We start from the raw sequence: 26114 nt of genomic DNA on the forward strand, positions 1-26114 counted from the left end.
TGTGTATATCAAGGAGCATGCGCAATTCACTATGACTGCATGTGAGAGGGACAGAGAGGGAGAGAACGAGAGAGAGAAAAGAGCAAGATAGGGAACGCACAGTTCTGTTGCACCACTCCTAGAGAGCCTGGAGATGCTTTCACACTGTCTGTCTCTTGTTCCAGCTCAGGGCTTCTGCAGGGACACACATGCACGCATGAGCACAGAGCTACACACAAACACACACTACAGACGTGTCGTCACTGCCACTCCTGGCAGCTGGTGATATATGGGAGTGGGAGCTCTAAGGAGGAGAAAGAGAGGTGGAAACGGATACCGTTAAGGTACAGTACACACACAGATCATGTCGGATATAAATGAGATCAGTAGCAAGGAGAATGTGTGTGTAATACCGTGCTGTTATGCCTACATGTTGCCCTTCCTTGGCTTAGAACAGAGTGTGCGCTGGTTCATTCCGGCTCTGGAATACTGCAAAGAAAGACAAGAGAGCATCCTACAGGATATAGCATGATCCATATGTGCAGGGAGACATCTGACCTGGTGGTATCTGGATTCAGGTGGTGGATTGTGATGATGTCTTGTTGCTTAGTCTTCTACAGGAAGTTTGGAGGATGCAAACAAGCAGATAACCTAAATCGGATACAAGTTAATCTGAGTTTCTGTTTATTTTGGGGGGTCTCAGCAACAGCTGGTAAAGTTCATGGTTCAGTGTAAATATGCACTTTAGGTCATACTTTTTTTATTTTCTCTACTCCTAAAGCAGTCGTCACAGTCCCCGGGGCAGTCAGCAGGCAACTGATGTGAAAAAATGTTTCTTCAGTTCATTTTCCAAATGAACCTGCTGCTATGGAGCTCCATTCATGACTGGACATTTTCTTTGTGAGGAGGGTTGATGGTCGGCTTGATTTGTCAGTCTAATGGCTCATTAGCTCCCTGGTTAATGCTTCCATCCCGCTTGCAGGGCTTTTCACTTGTTATAGATGAGAAGTTGGATATATTGAACTGTGTGTTTCACCACCCCGTGTTTCTGTAGCTCTGCTGGCTGTGGTTGAGTTGGTACTGATGGGGCAGTAGGTTGACTGGCTGTGACTGAGTCTGCTAATGTAGTGTAGCATACAAACCAGCTGGAGACCTGGCACACACACCACAGTGTGATTGGTAGTATTACTATTCTGATACAGCAGACTGTTTTCTGAGATTATGTAAGATTTCTCAGTTAAATCACACAAAACAGATGCAAGAGCTTTGAAACCCACATAATGTGATTGGCAACTGTTGTTTTTCTGACATTGATAATGCAGACCAAAAGGCTGGCAGTTGATATGAGAGTTTAAAATGGCTTAATTTGTGTGTCTGATAATTAATGATGCTATATTTGATCAACCAACTGTTATCATTGTTGGCAAACACACAAAAAGTCCAACAATCCTTTTTTGTTTTTGCATTTTCTTTAAACTGAACTTCTTAATATATCTTGATACAAAAATAAAAAATAAAAATAAAAAGTATTTTTCTTAATTTCAAAAAGAAGGAAAAATATTGTCTGTGAAATATGATTAAATATTGCAAAAAAATTTAGGTTGCAGGATTGTTAAGAGAAAAGGGAAGAGAGATATGATGTCAAATGGATGAGCAGTGTTTCATGTAGCATTTATGTGGGCTGAGAACTTAGTTTGCTTTATCTTGCTTTTAAAGCATATAACTTATATTAAGTTTGTTTCTAGGGTTCAGTAAGAGCCACAATGGATGTTTGCCACCATACTGTTAGTTGGCTCTACTGACAAGGAAAGAAAACTGTTATTTTTAATCAGCATGCTTCAAAACTTGATTGGACATTAAAAATGTATTGTCTCTAGTAAATGTCGTAACATTTGAATGTTTTCATAATGGTAATACTTGAGAATACCTGTATATTTTAGTAATTTAATAACTTTTATTCTGACATGTTACATTGGTGCATTTTACTTGCATTTTTACCTGCATTTTAGCAGTAACAGATTTAATAATGATGCACTCTTTAGTTTAAAATGTCCTACAGAGAATTTGGTACAGTGCAATTCAGTCATGTTATGTTATGTAAACATGATAACATATGAATTACTTCAAAGGGGACTCTGAATGTGTAAATGTAAAATACAAGTATCAGTTTTCAGCAAGAGAGCTTTTTTTAAATGCTTTTTTCTGTATTTCTTTAGAGTGACTATGAGTAGGATATTACTTATTTACATCGTCTGGTTTGGGATGAGATCCCTTCTAATGCAGTGCTTCAGTTTCATTACAGTGCCAATGTTCCTGTCAGCATTTCACAGTTGGCAAGTATCAGAAAAAACAAGCAAACGCGATAATCTGAGCATGATTATTTGAAGCCTAAATTTTAGCAGTGTAATGAATAAGTAACTTCACAAAGATTGATTTTGAACTAGAAGTCTTGTGGTTACACCCACAGCATTTCATTAATCTCTTTTAAAATAAGTTTATCCACACTGCTTATTTAAATATGAATTTCAGATGTTTGTTGTTTATGTCTTAAACCTTGAAAGATATACTGTGTCATTTTTGCACCACTAAAAAAAGTAATGACTGTTTCGATCAGGTTTCCTGAACCATCTGATAGTCCCTCACCATACTCACAGCACTGGCTGAGCCAAAGTTGTGTCAGACTGCTCAAATTAGCCCGAAAACACTCAAAAGTGCCTAGACATACAATTGGTTTACTTATAGTTTAAATTTCCGAGATAAATGGAATCATTTTAAAATTGAATAAAAGTGACTTACTTAATATGCAGGATTGTGTCCACTGTGTTCATCCTGAAAGTTTGCTTGGGTAAGTCACTACTCTGTCTGCCCTATTCCCCTGCAGCTGAAGCAGGAGGCCCAGCCGTTGCACCTGGCCTATCATGCAGCCCACCATGTGAAACGCTGCCGCCTCCTAGAGGACAACATCAGAGCTCTTAATCTAGAGCTAGCCACTCTCAGACAGCAGAAACAGCAGCACCAATCCCTGGTGAGTCAGTTTTTGGTTTGGTTTTGTTGATTATTTGTTTCGTTTTTTGGCAATAATCACACTTCTGGATTTCAGCATGTTGTCTGAAACTCTAGTGAGAAGTTTAATGAGTGACAGCAACAGTGTTCCCTTTCAAGGGAACTTGGAACTGCATCCTCTAGGGGTCGCTATGGGGAACACCTCATCGTGACCCGTGTCTGAAGCATACATTGAAAAAACACCAACAACATGTTGGCCGGCGAAAGCACCTGACGTCACTACCGGTGCGGCTTTAGTATAAATAGGCACCGGGAGAATACGTTATTCTATTCTTCATCTTCATTGACTGTTTTGTTTGAAGCGTTCAGCGTTTAGGAGTGCATGTTTCTCACCAGAGGCTTTGCTCTGATACCTACAATTCACACGGCTTGTGTACTGTGGATGGGTGTGTGTGTAGTGAAGTGCAAGCACAAGTGCGTTCAGCTCTTGAAGGAGTTGGATGCACTCTGCTGCGCTCATTGCGATGCATTTGCAGGACTACTGAGGGGTTGTTAAAGAGAATCTTTACATCTTCTCTTAAGATGTAAGTCTTTTAGGAGACATCTCACCTTTTAAATTTTGATACCTCTGTCGAGACAATGGCTGAGAAGTTCAGGGAGGCGAAGATCCAGGTCTGAGCCTGTACAACCCAGGAGTCCTGGCCCTTCTCAATCTGAGGATCAGAAATGGCCACACAAGGATAGTGTCACGGCTCGCCCCTCCCCCACACGTGGGTAGGAGAAATCGCGGTTCTAAGTGAGGTAGGAACTTCCTGCATTAGTTTCCTATGATGTTTGGTTGGCTCTGTGGCTCTGTGGCTTCATATAAACCACCTTACTTATGGTCCGGCCTGGAGGTTTCTTTTGGTCGCCTCTTGAGCGGGACTCCAGCGCCGGAACCATGGTGGGTGAGTATGATCCATTATATACATGTTGAATGGTTATGTGTATAATCCTTCTGTGAGATTTCTTAGCAGTGTTACTTCACTTGTCGATACTTCACCAGCCAGTATGATAGCCCTGGTTCCGGCTTCATGCCTCCTGGATAATGCGGCCAGGTCATAGGCTTCAGCGGGAGCCTTCTTGATCATCAGGCCCCCGGCACAGCATGGAACTGCAAAATTTCCTGGCTGTTCGGCTAGATGTGTGATGCTGTCTCAAGCAGTGCTCCCCTCGCCTTAGACGGTTGTATTTGAGCTTGCCTCTCCAATTCGGTTCAGCACCTCCACATGGCGGTAAGTGTGCACGTTGAACACTTTGTGAACTTTCTAAAATCCACATAAGTGGTAAGTGTACACGCAATACAATCCTGTATGGTAAGGGTTATGCACTCAGCTTCATTCTCTTTTTCAGAGTTGGTTAGACCTTGGTTCCTTGGGCTCCCCTCAACCAGTGTGTCTGTAATAATAAAATCTCCATAATCATTGGGAAGAAGGAGGCGGGAACCAGCGCACAATCAAATGAAACTTTAATAATCACAAAATAAACACAAAACAGCGCATCAGCCCCTCACGGACGACTGATGTGTGCAAATAAAAAGCACAACATAAACTAAAGCCCAGGCCTGGTCCTCTCTCGTCCTTCACTGTCGTCGCTCCAGTTTTATATCCTTCCATCTCCTACGTGGAACTCGAGACCAGTGGTGGGTCGCAGATGTCGCAGATTTCCCAATCATTCCACCAGCCTCACTCCTCGTTCCCACGTCCCTCGGCCCCGCCCCACTCGTCACAGTGTCATTTATTAATACACATCAAACATCGCTTCACTCAACATGCAGGGCTATTGTTAGCATGGGGTTTCCCCTTAACTTCCCCTGAGGAGTTAAATTCCTTGCTCCATGGGCTGTTCTCGTGGTTGTTTAGCAGCGCTCCCCTTTACCAAAAATGGTTGCCTATGAGTGCGCTGCACTCTTCCTGAATTCTGAGTTCTCCTCTCACATGAGAATTGAGTTCTCTGTTTTTTGCAAGAACACCTGGCAACCAGTGCGATGCACCATTCTATTTAATGGAGTGTCACGAGAGCTCCTTAGAACAGTATCTTAAAATCCATGTTATGGTAAGTGTGCACATGAGGTCTTTGTGCACTTTCTAAAATCCACACTGTGGTAAGTTTGCACGCTAGTTTTCTGCATTCTTTCTAAATTCATATATGCTGGGGCGCCGCTCCACCTATGTATCCTCGGATACCTATCTAAATAGGTTGTTGCTACTAGGGATCTGTTGAGACAGGCAAGACTTAGTATAAAATGCTAGGCTCTTTGCCGTACCCCTTTAATGGAATCTTTCTTGATTCAAAGCCTTGAACTCTACCGCGGGCCTAGGCCCTAACAGGTAAGTTGGGTATGTAGCCTAGGCTTTTGGCCATAAGGGATAATGTCACGGTTAGCTGTCTAACGTCCCAGGGGCAACTCCCATGGAAATTCCCCTGCAGAGTAGAGTTGGTACTTAGTGCTCGCCATGGTTCTGGCCTGCACCACATCAGCATGGCTGCATAGGTATACTGTTCCTCATAGCGACCCCTAAAGGATGCAATTCGATGTTTCCTTGAAAGGGAACGTCTCAGGTTATGAATGTAACCATGGTTACTGCGTCCTCTTCGGACACAAGCTTCAGACGAAAAAGTGAATGACGTGCTCTCCCGGTGCCTATTTATACTATAGTCGCACCGGTAGTGATGACAGGGGCTTTCGCTGGCCAACATGTTGTTAATGTTTTTTCAATGTATGCTTCAGACACAGGTCAAGACGAGGCATTCCCCATAGTGACCCCTAGAGGACGCAGTGTCTCGTTCCCCACTCAGGGAACCATGTTTACATTTGTAACCTGAAACGTTTTCTATAAGCTAAAGTGCATCTACTGTGTTCCAAGTGGTGTGATGCTGGAGCTGTTGCCCTGGCAACAAGCCCACTAGTGAGGGAGGACAGGTTGGTAATGGAAAACTGACAGACCATAATAATGGCTTTTGTTATAAACCTCGGTTGCTACAGATCAATGTTGTCCCACTGAATGGAAGAAACATGCACAAATTTAACTGAGCTTGAGCACCACTGAGAAAGTTTGCAGTACTTTAGAACATACTTTAGAACTGTACCAGAAAAGAAGCAATTGCAATGAAGCCAAAGGTTTTTTAAGAGGATAGGGAAAGGGATAAAAATTGTGGTGGCAAACATCCAATGTGGCTCTTACACTTAATAATACTTGTATTGTTCAAACAATGACTCAACGAACAACGAATCTTTTGCAACTCTGAAGGAGATTAAATCTTCCCCTTCAGGGGAATTTTTCAGTCAGTGAATATCAAAATGATTTGTTCAAATCATTCATACCAGTTTTGTGAACTTTTCATTGAAAAGATCAGACTCTTGATTTGTTCATGAACATCACTACTTCACTCATGAATATCACTTTCTCATAAGAACTCTCCAAGGAGAGGATGTCAAGAGTGTATGTCAAGATTTTCTGTTATAAACAGCTTACACTGCCATTCACATGTTTGGGTTCAGTAATATTCAGCATATAAACAGTGGAATGCAAAAGTTTGGGGACTCCCAAATACATGTTATTTTTTTATTTAGTACTATCCTGAGTAAAATATTTTACACAAAAGATGTTTACATTTGGTCCACAAGACAAAATAAATAAATAAATAAATAAAATATTGCAGAAATTATAAAAATAACCCCATTCAAAAGTTTGGGAACCATTGGTTCTTAATACTGTTTGTGGTTTCCTGCAAGATGCACAATTGTTTTTTTTTTTATTTGTGATGGGTGTTCATGGCATCTGTGAGGAACTGGACCTGTCGCTGTGTCTGGCCCAATCGATGTCCAGGGTAACAGGAGTACCTCACTCTCTGTTCTGCTCTGTTGCTCTGGAGTCATAGAAACCACAGCTGAAACACACTGAGAGCTGTATAATCAAACTGACCAAGACAGACAGGTTTTGATGGTTCACAGTGCTCAGTTTAACTGTTCAGAAACAAACAATATGACTCATGAACATCGTGGATCATCCAGGTAACCGCACACAGTATTAAGAAACAATGGTTCCCAAACTTTTGAATGGGGTTATTTTAATAATTTCTGTATTTTTCTTTTATTTATTTTTTTGTGTTGTGGACTATATATATTCTATGTAAAATATCTTACTCAGGACATTACTAAATAAAAAATAAAATACATTTAGTATAATCTCTGTTATTTTGTTCAAATTATTCACATTTTCACAGATTCTGCAAGGGGTTCCCAAACCTTTGCATGCCACTGTAAATATATAATGAGAAATTAGATTTATTGAACAGAAAGGCAGACAAAAACAAAACAAAAAAACAGATCAGAACAGATAAACAAAACAGGATCAGGTGAGTGATACAAATTCGGCAACCAACTTGCATCAACCAACAAATAACTACAATTACAATTCAGCCAGGCAGAGTGGTGGGAGTATGGTGACAGGTGTGTGAAGTTTGGGGAATGCTTGGGAAAACCAGAGGGGAGTTCCACCACCTTAAATGAAGTGCAATCAGACAACGCCATTTCAGGAAGGCTTGAAACGAGCCCCTCCATCTCAGAGGGAACATCAGCGGGCTCCACCACTTTGGGAAAGCCAGAAGCAAGCCCCGCTGCCTCAGAGGGAACATCAGCAGGCTCCGCTGCTTCGGCAAGCTCTGAAGTGAGCTTCCTTGTCTTGGAGGGAATATCAGTGGGCTCCACAGCTTTGTGAGGGGATACCGCCGACCCGGGGGGGGGGGGGACTCTAAGCGACCAATGCCACTTCTAAAACCTTGTGAGTGGGCCTTGCCAACTCGGGGGAAGGTTCCTGCATATTGTGTATCAGCCTGGGACGCTCCGGGAACAGGTGTGAGGTACTGGGTGCAGCAGATGAGGCCTCTGACACCCTTTGTATTGGCGTGTCGGGAAAACTGTAAACGCATTTTTTACACAAAATTATATCTTATGTATTTCGGAGACTAAAAAAGCAGAAAATTGGATGATATTATGTTGTTACTGTATATTACTTACACCAGAGTTAATTAACAGGTAGCAGTGCTCTAAATGCAACAGCACCACAGTAGGTAATTCATACTCTCAACTATTTATTAATAAATTGTATTACAAGTGGGCAGGGGCAACTATTTCTGTAATATACTCATAATATATTTTCAGATTTTCTGGGTTTGTTTGTTGCTTTGAGAGTGTGTTCATTTACACAAACTTTCTTATTAAACTTACAACACACTCAGATTTTCTGTGCTTTTTTTTATTTAAAACCGGTCTGAAATCCTTATATTGAAAGAGAGAGAAGGGAATATCAAGTCTGCCCAGGCTGGCACTGGTTCAGATTCAACATTATCACACCTCTTAATTTATAAGGTTCAGTTGTGATAGTGGTGAACCACGTGAATATACCTTGACAGTTTTTCCAGTGCAAGTCTTATGGCTGGTTGCCAGAAAACCATCTCTGACGGGACAGTGCATAGCTGAACCAAACTATTTTTCAGTAGAGAATTTAGATGAATGAAAAGAGTACACAGTGTTTTTCTGTAAGGTTGTTGGCAGTCAAGAGAAGAGAGGGTTGGGCCCTGGCTTGGGTTGCCTTGTCCCCAAATAGAATTAGACTCAGACAGTGATCTCTTTGCTAGGCCATGCTGCTTGCTTAACTGTATTTTCCTCTCCATTGCATCGACCGCTGGAGTCATTTGGAGCAGGAGGTCCAATCCATTCCAGATCCTTGTCTCATACGTTAGACCAGGACAGGAAGCATCAAGCTCCAGCTGAATATGTGCCAGTAATTGCAATCTTGTGTTAAATTGTGAACATGATATCTTAAAGTGAACATTTCATAATGTAGGCTGATATTTGGTTGAGTCTCATTTGAAATAAAGACAACTGGATTTTAAGATACACAATATTAAAATTTGACAGAGTGTTGATACAGAGTCACATGCTAATTCCAGAATTATTACAGACTTTATATACATCAAGGAAAATCACACACAGGACATGGAGATTGATGTTCAATACCAGACACCCAAACAGGAAAAAAACAAGAAAGGAACTAATGGGACATACCTGGAATCAATAGAACTAAAAGGGGAAAAATTGGAAAGTCTAAGGACACGGTGAAACCATGTTTGTTTGTGTTGTGGGGTACCCGAATATTTCAAACTGTAAAGAGAAACAGATTGGTGACTAATATATGGTGGTTTTATATTATGGTTGCAAATGCGTGGTGATCTGTTTTAATATATTACCAAGTGTAGTATAAATCTTAAAGTGGATGATTAAACAATAACTGGTGTAACTTACCCTTTAGTGGTCGTGTCTGAAAATGGTCTTTAAATCTTGGCACCAGACTTCAAACAGGGCTTGTTAACCAAACAGAGCAAACGTGCTACTGAGGTGCCGTGGGCTAAAACCCCTTTGTATATTAGTAGATACAAGTGGATTGTTGTTTGGTTTATTTTGGTTCTTTGTTTTTATATATATTGGTTTGGACTGAGCACTTGTAAATATCTACAACTGCTGGACTATCGGTGCACGTGTTAATAAAACATTTTACACTGAAGAAAATCTGCAGGTTAAGTCATCTCTTTTGTTTATGTTTGTTTTTGGACATTAACACGTTCTGCAGTAGACTGAGGAGACCCATTCTGGACCTATCAAAGTTTGCTGCATCACAGAGCTGCTTACTGTTTCGGTCCGATATTCTGTCACAGTGTGCCTACTGTGAAGGAGTGAGGAGATTCCAGAATAATCATATCAAGGAAAACCACACGTAGGACATGAGGATCAACGTTCAATAGGACCTGTCGCTGGGAAACAACACAGGCCTAAAGTAAGAAAGGAACTAATGGGACACACCTGGGATCAATAGAACTAGAAGGAGAACACCTGGAACAAATGATGATAATGAGAACAGGAACGGGAAGGGCCAAATGAGGGCATAATAATCTGTTTTGGGAGTAACACGTTACAAAAGTACACGCGTTACAGTAATGGATTACTTTTAGAATTAACGCAGTAGTGTAAGGCATTACTAATCAATTTTCAAGAATTTTTTACTCTGTACATGTTCAGTAACGCTTGCGTTACAACACACTTTTAGCCCAAAATGTAATTGTAAAAAAATAAAAAAAAATACTACAGCAAGACTGCAAAACATTAACGAATAACAAATGGTGCAAGTACGTTCTTTTTCCTGTTCGTGGTCAGTCAATAGCCACGTGTGGTGTCCAATAAAGATTAAATATGGATTATAGAATATAGATTAAAGGACAGCTCCTGATATATTTGTTTAGTAATTTTTTATTTAATTAATCTCCCTCTCGTTGATGGAACTTAGTATTGTATTACATGGTCCAGGGAAGGCGCATTTAGGGCATGTTTTACAGGACTGCCTCGAGGCTACTGGCCCGTCAGTGGAAACACGGCACGATTTCGGCCTCTGTGCTCGAGGTCCAAGGCTATTAGCCCCACCCGGTTGGCTGTAAGCTCCGGCTCACATTGTCCAGTGGAAAAGCGGCTAATGGGTGAAGATGGCAGAAGACTGGACAAGCTATTCACAGATATTGCCAGATAATCACTTTACCGCTATCGTAATTTTAACAGATTTGGATTGTTTGTGGTTCTTTTGTCATCTTTTATTGCATTGTCTTGAGCCTTCACTTTACCAATTATAAGCTACTGTATATTGTTAGTGACCTAGAAAGCCCACAGTCATTATGCTACACAATGGATGTGAAATGCTCTGCAGTACTTTTTGTCATTTTAGAATGTTCAACTTCTGTATTTTTGGGTGAAAGTAACTCAAAAGTAATACAGGAGTCATGCAACTCATTACAGTTAATATTGTAAGGTAAGGAATTACTTTTAAATAACAGTAATGAGTAATCAATAATGTATTGCAGTTTGTAAGTAACTTCCAAAACTGATAATAATAATAAATATGGAGTATGTGGGGGAGGAAAACACATCACAAGACAGGAACAGAGTTGTTGTCTGTGTCAATTAGATGACTGAAAACATAAAAATACACGTAAAAATAAGGTTAATGCACAATTAAATATGCATATAAACCAATGCTTATCAATTGAAACATCTCTAGTAATTGATATGGTACCAATATCATGTGCATTCCTAGTTAGATTTTAAATATTTAGTTTTTAAACAAGAAACATTTGACTAAAGTTCCTAAAACTTTAATTTCCTAATACCCACAGCATTATATTGAAGTCATATATTATGAGCATGATTGGTCATAAGGAATAACATTGTGACCTCAGTTCTCTGAAAGCAATTTTCACAATTGATTTCTGCATGCCAGTTGCCAAAACAAAATGAATCACTGCCTGTAAACTAAAACCTGGGATTAATATTTACTCCACTGCTGCTTGTAAATTCCCATTTTTAGAGCCGTGCCTCTGTGACTGTATACGGTTTAGTTTCTGGAGTGAATATCCCTTCTCTCCTTTCTGCTGTTCCTTTAATTGAAGCATCCCATAGAGATACTTACAGTCAAGGGTTTAAAACTAATCAGGTCTCTGCTACATTCATATTAACATCAAGTGCATAAGGGCATTTTCTCTGTTCAATTTAGATATTTGATTTGACTGAACATGGTTATTTTATGTAAAGAAAGCTAATTTCCAATATTTGCAACCACTATTAAAGGTCAGGCAAATAAAAAAAAATTGCTGCATAATTTATATCACCATAAACAGTCTTTATTAATTCACAAGGAAGGACCCTCAGGACAGGCTTGGAAAGGATAGGATGCCACCAAGGCGGTACCGGTGTCCCATGGCAGGCAGGAAGACTAAGAAGTCATGGCGGAGCTAGCAGACTAGGAAGCCAATGGCGGACCCGGCAGACTAGGGGGCAATGGCGGAGCAGGCAGTATAGGGGGCCATGGAGGAGCAGGCAGACAAGGGGACCATGGCAGGGCAGACAGTTGTTACTCAGGGAACTCAGGGGCCGGAGCCAACACTGGAGCAGACTCATGGGCGACCTTGATTTCTGAGCGACCAGCGGACTTGACTGAGGAACGGCTTGACAACAGAGTGGCCAGTAGATTTGATGGAGGGCTGGTTCTGGATCGGGCCGGATGCTCTCCAGACACCGGTGGATTCCTTAACTCCCACTTAGTTAGTAATTTGCCCCGATCCAGAACAGCAGGTTGATGGTGGCATCATCTAATTAGTCAGGGCGAGCCTGCAGATTTCCCAGGTGTACTCAGTGAAGGGGAGGTCTCTGCAGGCAAGGGCAGAGAACTGAGTGGCTACGGGGAGCTGCGGGGAGAAAAAAAAAAAAAAAACCTTTTCAAAAAACTGAAAAACAAAATGGGGAAAGGGGGTGCTGCTTACTTTTTGTAGGAGCTGTCTTTTGTCATTGATCGCTAATGTATGGGAACAAGGAGCACGTAGATGACGGACAATATCACCATGAAAAGTCTTTATGAAATCACAAGGAAGGACTGCACACATAGCATGGGGGATGATGTTTAGACAGCACCCAGGAAATACACGGCTTAAACAGGGAACCAAATTAGGAAAAAAAATTTTTTCAAACACACAGTCCATGGGCGTGGCAATAATATTCATGATAATAAATAATCAAATCATATTGTGCTTGTTTTTGAAGCTGCAGTTGCTTATTTTTCTCACAAGAGTTGGCAACAGTAATGCTTCCCCATTGTAGTGAGATAACTTTTGCTTCATGAATTGAGATAATTTCATAGAAATTTCATACCATCAATGAAACTGCTTTTTTTTTTTTTTTGGATTATTCCTTTTTATGGTATTATTTAATCGTTTTTTCCTCTTGCCCATTAGTGACAGAGATTAGTTTTTATGTCCATTGCACATTACATAGTGCATTATACAACATTTCATCTTGTGCATATATTTTATTATTCAGTATGCTTGTCTTCACTGTTTCTGTAATGTATATGCACACCCTTTGACTGGAAATCTATATAGGCCTCCCCCATACATATGGAATCCCACAATTTTATCAGTGATTTAAAAGCTTTGTGGTATGATGCTTTGTATCCATTACACTATCAGCTCTATTTCGATGTGGTGTGTAGACATCCCTCTTAGAGCTAGCCCAAAGCCACATCCTACATCATTTTATTCCTAGTCATGTTTGCAAGCAGAGGTATCAGTCTGACTGCAGGGTTTTTCAGATGTGGGACTCCCTTAAAGCAATGTCGATTTCACCAGATGACAAAGGAAAGAGGTCGTTACCTCTGAAGCAGGGTAATAAGAGCCTCTGTACATGTGTCTTTCTGTTTATGTGTTAGGTTGGTGATTTCAATTTTGCTTTGTTAAAGAGAGCATAAAACAGAACTGTTCATTTTATTTTATTTTTCTTAAAAATTATGACTGGTCAGATAGATTGAAATATTAAATCTTGAATAATCTCTTATGCTTTTCTATTCTTGAAAATAGATTCAGATTCACCCACAATTTCATTTAATAAAATGTAATAATTACATTACATTATAATTTTTTTAAATAAAATAAATTATTAATATTAATTCTGATAGTATCCTGTTTACATAAAATATTTATATTTTTTTATATATGAGCAATATCACACTCATAGCATTGTGATATGGCCGTATATCGGCACAGAAGTGATTCTGTGGTTGACACGAGGCCGCAGTCAATACAGCCATATCGCACAGCTATGAGAGTGATGTTGCATTTACACAACAGTTGATTGCATCATGTTGCATATGCAGCCAATAAGCTTATTGTTTATTACTTTTTATTTAAATGGCTGGTTAGCATTCACTACAGCAGTTCGCAGCATGCTTTCAGTTCCTCTGAAACCCTCCACCTTCCCCAGCTCCACCTGTATAGATCTGCTATGGGTTATTATAAATGATATTTGTGCATCAGCAGTATGTCTTAAATACTCATTGTACCGTATCGGCGTATGTATTTGCAATAGCAAGTTCCTGTACTTGCTTTGCAGCAGCAGCAGCAGCAATAATCTACAACAACTACAATAACCAACAGCAGAAGCGTAGCAGATTTATTCCATCAAGACCAAATACATTAACACAGTTATATCCATAACCATCGTAAATATTCAAAGAGTTGTCATGATTAGACTTTATTAAAAGCTCACTGTATTCTGTAAAGTAGTATGGGAGAGAGATAGACTATAAAACATTAGTTTGAATGTCCACTGAGGAAAGCGATGTCTTTGTCGTTGGCTACTATCCATTCATCTGTTGATTTCCGATGACAATGCTAGTCAGTGCATTTGTTGGCTGCATCTTACAAGGTGCTGTTGAAAGTAAAAATAACTTCCTTGTTTACAGCCTTGTTTCAGTGTCTTTTAATGTAAAGTCTTTATTGCTGACTCACTCATAAAAAGTCACTCGTCGCTATCTAATGGTGGAACTGTTAAAAAAAACAGTGCTCTGTGAAGATTGATGCTTTAATAACAATTATTTATTGGGAGCGTGAATGCTGGGATTTCATAAATTTAATGGAGAAAAAAGTATCGTAACTAGTAATGTAACTAATTAATAATTACTTTTTGAAATAGAGTAATAAGAACAGTAACGTAATTGCTTTTGAAAGGAGTAATCAGTAATCTGATTACATTTTCAGAGTAACTTTCCCAACACTTATAATTAAATACTACTATTATTTGTGTAAAATATTGTTTGTTCATTTGTCATTGTTTAATAATTAATAATAAATAGCTTCCAGTATGAAGAGAAATACATTTCAGTCAACACTGGGCATCCGTCCTTGCTGATGGAGTCGTGCGGTACATAAGCCAAAAACGTAAACGATTTTTTCCAAAAAAAGCTCCACTTACTCCATGTGTCTGCTTGCATGGAGCTTTGGTACTGGCAGGGAGGGATCATGGTTTTAGGAGTTGCTGCCCACTCGACAGCCTATTTTCCATATTTCCATTTCCCTCCCACTTCCTCTGTCCTCCACCCTCATCCAGCATCAGTCACTCAGGGAGGGGATGGAGGGCAGACCGTAGCGTATGGTGGGGGACCATTGTGCCTCTGCTTCTGCAGCATGCTGCAGGCTTTGTAAAGAGAGAAAGAGAACGAGAAAGAGAGAGAGTTGTTGTCACTGTCTGACATTTGCACACGCAGAGGAAGCGAGACGGAGGAGGTGGAGTGCAGAAGGGAAAGGAAAGAATATTTTCTGATCAGGTTTAAGAGCCTTTGGAACTTGGAAATGAGACGGTAAATATTTCCTCTTCTCATTTATCCTTTTGCTGCAATTGTCTGTTTCTCTCACTTTCCTTCCTCTGCCTGCAGCTTGGGTGTGGGGATTCCAGCGTGTGTTTCTGTATGAGGAGCTGTGCAGCATAGTAAACCCCCCACCCTCTCTGTATACATACTCTTAGCTTGGTATTGCCCCAGTTCATACATCAGGTATTTTCATGCTTTTAGATGCATGGTGAAGGATGATATCAAGTTATTTTTCTCAAGCATTATAACAGATCAGGGGTTTCTCTTTACAAGTGTGTATTATTAAAAATAACATCACATGTGCCCCTGCTCTGTAATCTACACATTTAGATGCTTTGTTAATTTTTGTGCATTTCCGTGAATTTCAAGGCAGCAGGTTGGAGATTTTCTAAACTGTGAATTTACGTTTGTTGTTTTATGGGTTGTCCTGGGTCAGACTTTTCGAACTGGGCAGCCGGCTGCCTCACTGCATCTCACCGGTTGTCATGGTTACAGCGATTCCCCTGCCTTAGCTGTGTGACACTTGCTGTTCAATAGATATTGACTTATTTAAAAACACCCCACGCCCTGTGTTCTCCTTCTGGTCCTCTTTCAGTCCACTCAGACAGTCATATGAATGCATGCATTATTTGCTGATTGCAAGATTAGAATATGTCAGTCAGCACACTCAATTAAATGTGTCTTCATATGATTGCTACCTTTTAAAGTTGGTGTTATTATGTGCAAAGTTGGAGCAAGACCCATAATTGTCTTTATAAATATACATCATTAGTATTGCGTTGTGTGTACCCTTTGGAAATGTAAATCTTAATGTAAAGTCCTCTGTTTTTGTCTTAAGTGGCCCTTTGCTTCAGCACATTTGTAAGAGTTATCCGAAGAAGGGCTTCCTAATACACAAATCTATAGTGTATATTCAAAGTCAGTCAGGATGTTCTCTGTGCCAAACCGAGCCTTGAGTCTCAGCCAGATTCATCACTGTTTCTTTTTTAGGACGGTTAGAAACAGGCTTAAATGACAAAACTCTAATACCCAGCTAACAAGCCATCCTGAGCTCCCTCAAAATCCATGATGCCGTCAAAGTGATTCAAAGTGGCCTATTTTTAGCGATAATGCACATAAATGTTAAGAGGAATAGTTATACTAAATAGATTGCTGCAGGAATGAGTTCTAAAACCTGGAAACCCTGGTTCCAAGCTTTTATGTGTGTTTTAAAAAGATGATTTCTAACAAGTGGCTAAATGGGACTACAGAGGTTTTGATTAAAATTCATCACACAGAATAGGAGAATACATCTACTTACTAGTCTGCTTTTGCTGCCTCGCTGTGTTTATAACCACGGTCTTGGAGATAGTGTTGGCTACAATTTGTCAACTTGGAGATATTATAGAGTTGTCCGAAGTTTAATGTTTGTGATGTTGATGTCATGTGATTGTGGTGTACCTGTAATTCACTTTAAATCTAAAGTTAACATTTTACTTCTGCCGGTTGTATTTGGTCTTCCAAATTCTTAAAAGCTCTGTTCATTTATGAAGAGTATCATGATGAAATAAAGGCTATGAACCATATACTTATATTATCTTATTTTAATTTTAATTTCCAAAATCCATTAAAAATATTTGACTGACATTTTTTTTTTTTTTCGAGGGAACCAGGGTGATGTTAAAATCTGGGTTGCTCTTCAAAAATATGTCAAAATACGACAGCACTGTCCATACAAGTAAAGTCAACAGGGTCCTGAACAACCCCGAACCCATCTAATTTGAGTTCAAATATAAAATATAAAGTCATATAGGGTTTTAACAACATTAGGGAGGGTAAATGATAATCAAATTTAATTTTGGAGTTAGCTATCCCTTTAAAGGTTTGCTCAGAGCCTTAGCTAGCTAAAAACACAGAAATTCACAGATAATCACAGAGTAACAAACTCAGAGGCTTCTAGGCACCGAGACTCTCAGGACGGCAGGATCCTGAACCAAGAATAAATCAATCACCATGTTGAAATCCTGAGCACAGTAGCATCATTATCACACCCCATGTATATATCTCTAGTGTCCACAGGAGGAAGCTTCCACCACTACAAATGTGAGTATCATGAGAAAGACAGGGAGATTAGAATACAGCGTTTAAATCTGTCTGTGGCGTTGTATGCTGAGCTTGAAATTTCTTTTCTTTTTGACCTTTAACCTGCTCTCTGTCCCTCCCCTCGTTTCATACTTCTTACCCTCTCTTCTCCACTGTGCTGAATGACAACCAGTGCCAGTTATGATGTGGCATGTGCCAGCAACAGAGGAGGCAGGCACACCACATGTCTATTTTGAATTCCTATGCAGTCTCCCTGTAGTCCCTTACTCCAGAGATTTCCTCTCAAAACATGTAGGAGAGAGCCCTGAATAATCTCTGCTTCCCAAGAAACTCTTCACAAACACAGACCCCCTCTGAGGCATCTTCGCCCCCATTTTGCATAAGACAGACGCATATAAATTGATAACACAGTTGATTCGGTAAATGGAGCCATAACGCTATCTTATAATGATAGGGCAGATGGACAGGCGAAACCCGAGATTTCCTTCCCATAGAGATGTGCTTCCTCCCTGTTGATATGTACCACGTCATGATGATTCCTCTCAGGGTGTACAGTTACACATGAACCATTTTGTATCTTCACAGTCTTTGGAGGGAGTATTCTGTATCCTGTGAGTTTGGTTTAACAATGAATTGTGAATGAGCGCCAAATGGGCTGCTTGTTCTCATGGTTAACATGCTACCTGGATGAGTTTCTATAGCAACGCCAGAGTCCCCTCCCCCCACTGTAAAATGCACATGAGCACGCAAAGCATACCACTTTGACTGCTCTCTCTGACTTGCCAGAGATGATGCTGTCATTTTGCCATTTGAACAACACAAGGATTTACAGTACAGTGATAATAGCTCAGATAAAAAAAAAAAAACTGCATTTTCTCATTCTTCTCGTTTAATGGGAGGTGTTGTCTTGTTATAATTAGGTTGGTTTGGGTGAAAAAACCCTCGGTTTAGCGAAGCTCAGCTGTGTAACATGTTGACAGAGATGAAACGGTTGTTACTTCCACACCACTAGGTTTGAGCTCCCAGCTGTTCCTTCTCTGTTCTTGCCTCAAGAGTCCTAATGCTACGCATCGCTGCTTTAAAACACCCATCGTTAGGCATTGCACACCCTCACACGCTTGCAGAGCTCTCTTTCTGGCATACCAAGATACATTCTTTATGCTAAATGCCCTATCTGACAGTAATACTGGCCTGAAGGACTGGGATGTACTGAGATTGGTCCGAGATGCCCATGTTCCCTTGAAATATTTCAGTCCATTCCTAAATGTTCAAGAACTCTGTAAGGGTTGACTTCATATTTATAACTAAATTGTAATTTCTGCACCAACTGCGTAATAGTCCTGAAACATGACTTCTCAACCGTTTGATATATATATACACAGTGCATCTATCCTTATCTTTTCATTTGTGTCGATTTGTTGTTTCATTTAAGTAAATATGCCATTTTCTCAGTTAATAGTATCTGGAATGTACTTCAATGCAGTCGTTTTAGTTATATGATAACATTCACTTCATCTTGCATGTATTCTGTCATAAAATATGTATTTAAATCTTATCAGTTAAATCAGTTATTATTGGTCATGTCCTTTATTTCTTGTTCTTCATAATTCTAGGAGTCAGAGGTCAATGACTGCAGGAAAAGAAGTCCGATCCTTGAGAGAGAAGTAAAGAACAAGACATTAGAATGTGAGACTTTGGTGAGTACAAGCTACAGTACGCAATGCATAATGTCATGGCTGATAATGTCAGAAAGTCATTTGTGCTCTTCTGGTGCACTCCATAAAGCATAAACCACAATTAGTACACTGGCCTTGTTCTCCTGTGTATTTTTCTGAAATACATGTCCTTCCTTTTACTAAAGCTTTAAATATTCTAAATTTAATTTAATTTAATTTAATTTTAAAGTTATTTACATTGAGGAATTATCCCCAACTACAATATCCACATTTCAAAGCATAACCCTAAGTGTCACTGTACTGCAGTAAATTTTGGAATTGACATACAGTACTTAATTATTAATCCTTTGCATAGATGTGTCCTTTTCCAGCAAGGTTTGTGTATTTATTTTAAAAAGTAAGGATTTGAAGTGAAGGATTTTGATACTAATCTAAGACAGAATTCTTGCATATTACTTCTGCAGAATTTAAAGCCTTTGGACTACATGAGAGCTACATTTTGTAATATTAGTTTTTTACATGTGTAAAGGGCACGTAAGATCTCCCTATACGGTTTGAATGAATGAAGCTACCCCGCACCACCTCATTAGTGGAGATCCTGTGGGTGTTTAATGGGAAAGCACAGGAATAGCATGTCTGATCTTAAAGCGCATGCTCCTTGGTGGCAAATGCTAAAATGTGCTTTCAAGATTCCCTGAGAAACATCTTTATCCATTTATGTCAAATATATTAATTTGATAGAGCCCTAGTGTTGCAATTAAAGTACTGTAGCTCCGCTCACCTAACATTTGATTTACTCTAATAATTTGAATGAGCTGGGGGGTGTTAATTAGTGTATGTTTTGCAACTTGTAGAGATGACATGTCAAGAGGTCACAGAGATAATTGCTCTAAATAATAAACAGCTGTCTAACTGGATCAAATCTGTCTTAATGAGAATATCATTGTGTACCAGCTAAACTGCCTTCTTTGCTTATTGCGGTATATACATTAGTGTAGTGACAGGCTAAGGGAGGAGGCGGCCTTCCTGCTAACCTCCTGTAGCTGTCATAGCAACCACCTGTTCTTAACGGGAGAGGAGCCCTGGGCTTTCACAGCAGGATCAGAGGCTAAGATTTCTGTTTGTTACAGGTACAGACTGGAGATATCACCTAAGATTGACAGATCTGCCACTACAGGCTGCATGTTAAAGACTTGAATGTATTGTTGGCAAATAAAACGTGTTTAGTAAGAATGAGTGTAGTACTCAGGGTGCCAGTACCAGTAACCTGGTACAGCAATGAATATATGTTAAAACCCGATACCCAAGATAAATGATCAAACAAATATGTTTTTTTTTTGTTTCATTTATAGATAAATTTGCAATGCTGTTACCTATTTATTATTATTATGTATTTTCTATTTATTTTTTATGTTTATTGTTAGAAAACGGGAAAAGGTACCAGAGTGCCATTTACAGTAAAATGTATTTATTTATTTGAAAATACTCAAGAAAAAAGGTATTTTTTTTATTGATTAGTTAATTATTTTATTAATTTATTATGTTATGTATTTATTTATTTATTTTTAATTGTCTAAACATTGTCTGGATTTATTTTCTCAATTCATTTTCTTTAACATAACTTAAATTGAGATAATTTTATCTCAGTTCGACTTGACCCACAGAACTGCATCCCAGTGTTCTGTTTCTCTTGTTATATTCTATGGTGGTATAACACCCACACAGCCTATATACATCTACAATGCTGCAGTGGTTGACCATGTAAAGAGCCTCATCTCAGTGAATGTTGTGGAAGGATGAGCAAAGCTTTTCTGAGCAGCTGCAGAACCAGCGGCCAAACTGGAGGGTTGGGATCAGGCAGCCATGTCTGCACGAATTAATATTGTGGCTTGCTTTCGCTCTCTCTCTCTCTTTCCAAGACTGCCTCCTTCTTTCACTGTTCTGCTTCTTGAGCCATCCATATGGAAATCAGAAGCAGGAATCCTGGGCTTGATATGTGCTGCTGCTTTAACTCACATCCCTGTGAGAGTTACAGTTGATAATCCCATGGTAGTCTAATCTTTACCACATTAAAGCTGCATTTAATCAGCCGTGATTGCGCAGCGAACTGCATATTTTTTTACTCCTGGTTTCAATGTGCAGCCAGTTCAGCTGCCTCTTAAAGGTCCCTTGAGCAGAGGTTAAAGACTGTCCTTTCATACGAGGTAATAGAACATGATGGCTGAAATGTTCCCAAATGTATTTTAGAATATGCTACACTTGATCCCATGGGAGGTCTGTGGTGGTCACTGTTTGCAGGCAGTTGAGTGTGCGCCACATTCGTGTGCAATAGCTGTCATGACCAGGGTGACGCTGTGGTTGACAGACAGGGCTTCTGACAAGAAAGTTTTAATGTTCCTCTAGTTGCTGTTGAGCAAACCTGCCACCTGAAATACTATGACATGTGAGACAGTCAGGAAGGGACAGGATGCTGAGTCAGAGATGCTCACAGAGTTCAGCCAGGGGGTTGCACTTTGAAAACTTCAAGAGACGGGCGGCTGTTTTAAACAGTCAAATTAGATAAACTAGGGGCTGTATTTATGAGTAGATTTAATGTGGTGAGATACAAGTCGTCTGCTCAGAAGAGAGATGATTTTTGTTGCCTTTTTCTTTATTTTTCTAAACATTGTGTAAACATGAGCTATGCAGTATTTAACATTTTAAAATGCTATCCTAGCTACATCCTAGCTTAATATGTATAGGCATCTGTACGTAAGCTATTTGTAGGTTGAATCACCTAGAAATTCAGGTGCTCTGTAGAATACAAAACATTTGGGTTTGTTTGACCCAGCCAAAATCGACTAATCAATTCATCTAATCAATCAATTAACTGTCCGAGCATTGGAAAAAGGAGGAAGTGTTTGGAAAACCTGTTTGAAATTTTCATTTAGTGTTGCAAGTGGAGACAAAAATGATACACTTCAAAAAAGAAGCATAAATGACCTCAATCCAATTAAAAAGGTAATCTACCAACAAATTGAATCTGGTCTGTGGTAATTGCTGCAGAGTGCCAATCTCAATGAAATATTGACTCATTTTTCACACACACCATTTTAGATGTTTTGAGATTTGGGAGGCCAGTGATGAATGAAAAAATGAGCACCCATCTTCATTCCTTTTCAACTAAAGTGATTTGTGTTTAAAAGATTGTGATTTCATCACCCATGGGTTTATTCTCTAATCAGTCACATTTATGCACCCTGTAGATAGATAGATAGATTGATAGATTGATTGATAGATAGATAGATAGATAGATAGATAGATAGATAGATAGATAGATAGATAGATAGATAGATAGATAGATAGATAGATAGATAGATAGATAGATAGATAGATAGATAGATAGATAGATGAGCTGATGACAATGAGCTGACTCCTTTTTTCCTTTTCCTCTTGACAGAAGAATGAGCTTCAGGATGCTTTGCTCGAAAGAAAAAGGCTCAATCATGAGCTGCTTAGTCACATCCTGAGGGCCACAAAGTATGAGAAGGTAAGATATGGTCAGTATTACACCCCAGCTGATCTCGTCAGATCAATGGCTGCTCATTACATGGCTCTTCTTGGAACATGTGCCCAAAAGGCTCTGCTCTGCATCTCATCAGCAGTATTGATATTATCGCATCCCTTTCTGGTCAATATATCCACCTTGTTTGTTTTCACTAGATTTAGTTCATTGATACTGAATAGGGTTTTGCCTTTATGCATTTATTATGGTTTGAAATCATAATAAAGCCACCATGCCATGATTTGGCAGTCTCTTTCAAAATAATCCACAGGCTGCTCTTCTCCTCTAACAGCAAAAAGGGCCATCTGTCACAACCCCAGACAAGTGTCTGAGATAAAATGTCTTTTGTTTAATCAGGTAGTGCTGTATGCTCCCATTCTCCCTTTCCCTCAGTGATCAAAGGCTCATTTCCCAGCATTCAGTGGTGCTAACAAGGCAGAGGAAAGTAGGTAAATAACCCCAAGTGGGACGGGTCAGTTTGTTACATGCTTCTGCACCAGGCACAATCTCATATACTGATCTTAAATCAATACAATATGTGAATCAACCTCCCCATTTCTCTGAGCCTGAACGGATGAAATGTGTGCTAATAAATGAGAGTATGGGCTTGTGCCAGAATGATGCAGCCACTAGTGTGAGATATATTGAGTGGTGAATTTTGATTGGAAATTTTTTGACTCTGTCCTGAGGTGACCCTCTTCTGCACTCATCAGGTGATTGGTTGCATTTCTCTGAGCTCTGCCAGCATCATGAGTCAATGTAAAAGGCAAACACATTTTTGAAAATTGAATATTTATTTTTAGAGCTGTCGCCTAAAAAAATGCATTTACACACTATTGCAGAGTCAGTAATTTTCTTCCTTTTGTTGTGGTCATAATTAAATGTCCAACATTTGAAGTCTGGCCAAGGTTCCTCTATTAGCTCTGCTTTTCTTTGTTTAAAGGGATAATTCACCCAAAAATGAAAATCTGATGTTTATCTGCTTACCCCCAGGGCATCCAAGATGTAGGGGACTTTGTTTCTTCAAAAGAACATTAACTACAAATGTTTTTTGCAGTCTATCAGTCTTATAATGTAGTTGGATGGGAATCACGGCTAAATCATACAATAAAACAAACAAAAAATGTACGCAAACAAAACCAAATTAGACCCTGTGGCTCTTGACGATACACTGATGTGTAAAGACCCAAAACCATTCGACTGTGCGAGAACAGTATTTATATATATAGATATATATATATATATATATATATATATATATATATATATATATATATATATATATATATATATATATATATATATATATATATATTTACATCTGATTCATGCAATGTCTGACCTGTTAGAACTCTCCTGAGTGCGTCCTGTTGTGTGCATTCTCAGCAGCAGGCGCATGAGGCGTCTTCTTCTTCTTCTTGCTTTACGTCGGATCACAGACTTATAAGTGCATTACAGCCACCTATCTCTCAAATGGACCATTGACACTCTATTTGCAATCTCAGTTAGAGTTAATGTTCCACTTGAGAGATAGGCGGCAACAAGAAGAAGAAGACGCCTCACACACCTGCTGCTGAGAATGCGCACAACAGGATGCGAACGGTTCAGACATTGCATGAATCAGAAAAACAATATAAATACTGTTCAGTTTCTTGCACAGACCAATCGTTTTTTGTATGTTTTAGTCATGATTCCCATCCACCTACATCATAAGACTGATAGACTGCAATGGTTTGACTAAAGTTTGAGTTCTACTAAAGAAACAAAGTCACCTACATCTTGGATTCCCTGGGGGTAAGCAGATAAACATTATTTTTGGGTGAACTATCCCTTTACCTGACAGTTGTGTATGTTTAGATGGATTTTTGTGACTTAAGGCAGTTTATATATCCTTATTTTGTTTCCAACTCTTTTACTCTGTAGGTAAAGTCAGACTATGATCGGCTCAGAAAAGCTTTTGGTTGTGTGAGTCAAGAGAAAGACTCTGCCAGGCAGGAGAAGGCTCAGCTCCAAGACAAACTGGAGAACCTTGAGCAGGTCCTGAAGGTAAGATCATTGTTAGATATTAGTGAAACAGTAGTTTGATTAACAATTCAAATCCAGCTAGCATTCAATATGATCTTGGAAAGAGCCATCTCAAACTTTAATCTTAATAACACCAATGATTTAGAAAGAGTTTTGAAGACAGAGACGGCCTTGTAAAATACTGTAAACTGACTGTTTATTATATCATTAAACTCCTTTTTTTATATCTAATAAATGAATCAGTATTATTAAAGATTGTATTTAGAGTCTTGCTTTTAAAGGAAAAAGAGATCCCAGCTGAGATAATGATGTTGCATTAATCTGATTTGTTTCTGCCAGCATCATGTTGCTCTCTCATTGTTCAATGAAACGTGTCCCTGTACTTGTAGCTTTATTGACTGCTTGTGTCATGTGTCCCGAGATGAGGAAGAATGTTCTTATAACAAGAAATCGATCGCTCATCTTTGAAATGAGAAATATGTTTTTATCTCTCCTACCTTTCTTATTATTGACTATGTGATAAATGATTACAGAAGAGATGAAATAAGACAAAGAACTAGAGGTAGTATAGCAATAAGTCGATCAGAAAACAAGAGGTTTTCTGTAAAATTTCAGGATTCTTTTTGAAGTTGTTTGAAGATGTCTTTTTCTTCTCAGAAAGGCATAATCATTCCAGATATTGTTGCAGCAGGGGACAAAAAAAAGATTTTCTGTCTGAAGTGTTTCATTTGAACTTTCCACTGGGCAAGTCTATTTAAGTCTATCTATTTTAAATCCTAAATTCTTAAAGGGATAGCTCACCCCCCCCCCCCCCCCCCCCCCCCCAAAAAAAAAAAATGAACCAACCATTCTTGGTTTTCGGAATTTTCACAGAACATTTCACAAGTGCCGCTCTATCAGTGGCTGTTGGCGTCATCACTCACAATGTCACTACTGCACTTAACGTGTCTGTTATTCACTGCGCACGTGAGGTTATTCATAATGCTTTTCCCAGGTCTTTGTTCCTTAGCCTGAATACAGCAGATTAGAACAGGGTTTAATTTACTTGTTTTACAATGTGTCTTTAAGAAAGCAGGAGTTTCTACAAATGTGTGACAAACATGTCCTAACTCTAATTTCCTTTTTTTTCTCTTTCTGGTTTTACTTTTCTCACATTTAGCATATGCGAGAGGCTGCTGATCGGCGGCAGCAGCTGGAGGCAGAGCATGAGCAGGCCTTGGCTTTCCTCAACTCCAGACAGCAGGAGATCACCCTTCTGCAGAAGGTAAGAACCTCAGTGAACCTCAAACATGCCTGCACACTCACATACTGCATGGGTGTTTCGTTAACTACAGTCACTGTATGTCCCAGGGATTCATCTTTGTTTATTTAACACATTGTAAGTTTGAATTTCACATTGAAACTGTCTTGTAAACTTACATAACAGACATAATCATTTATACGATTTTTCAGTTCCCTTTTATATGGATGTTTAATACTTAGAATATTTTTTTATTTAATATCCAACCAAGCTGTTATTTTGTCATT

General features: G+C 39.3%; 1 protein-coding gene across 8 annotated transcripts in view; it reads left to right on the forward strand.

The window, feature by feature from the left end:
* Positions 1-26114, forward strand: part of LOC127942091 (RIMS-binding protein 2-like) — a 51461-nt gene continuing 25347 nt past the window's right edge. For 2 of the 8 annotated variants that reach the window (XM_052537649.1, XM_052537651.1), the window contains exons 1-5: positions 301-323; positions 18956-19039; positions 22458-22547; positions 24486-24608; positions 25747-25851. In XM_052537649.1, the coding sequence (XP_052393609.1) occupies positions 25750-25851 (102 nt within the window). In that variant the 5' untranslated portion in view covers positions 301-323; positions 18956-19039; positions 22458-22547; positions 24486-24608; positions 25747-25749. Of the gene's footprint in view, positions 324-15008; positions 15252-18955; positions 19040-22457; positions 22548-24485; positions 24609-25746; positions 25852-26114 lie in introns of those variants that run through there. The other 6 variants (XM_052537644.1, XM_052537648.1, XM_052537650.1 and 3 more) reach the window with 5 other exon arrangements.

This window comes from Carassius gibelio, chromosome A21, assembly GCF_023724105.1.
Source record: "Carassius gibelio isolate Cgi1373 ecotype wild population from Czech Republic chromosome A21, carGib1.2-hapl.c, whole genome shotgun sequence".
In the NCBI taxonomy this organism is placed as follows: domain Eukaryota; kingdom Metazoa; phylum Chordata; class Actinopteri; order Cypriniformes; family Cyprinidae; genus Carassius; species Carassius gibelio.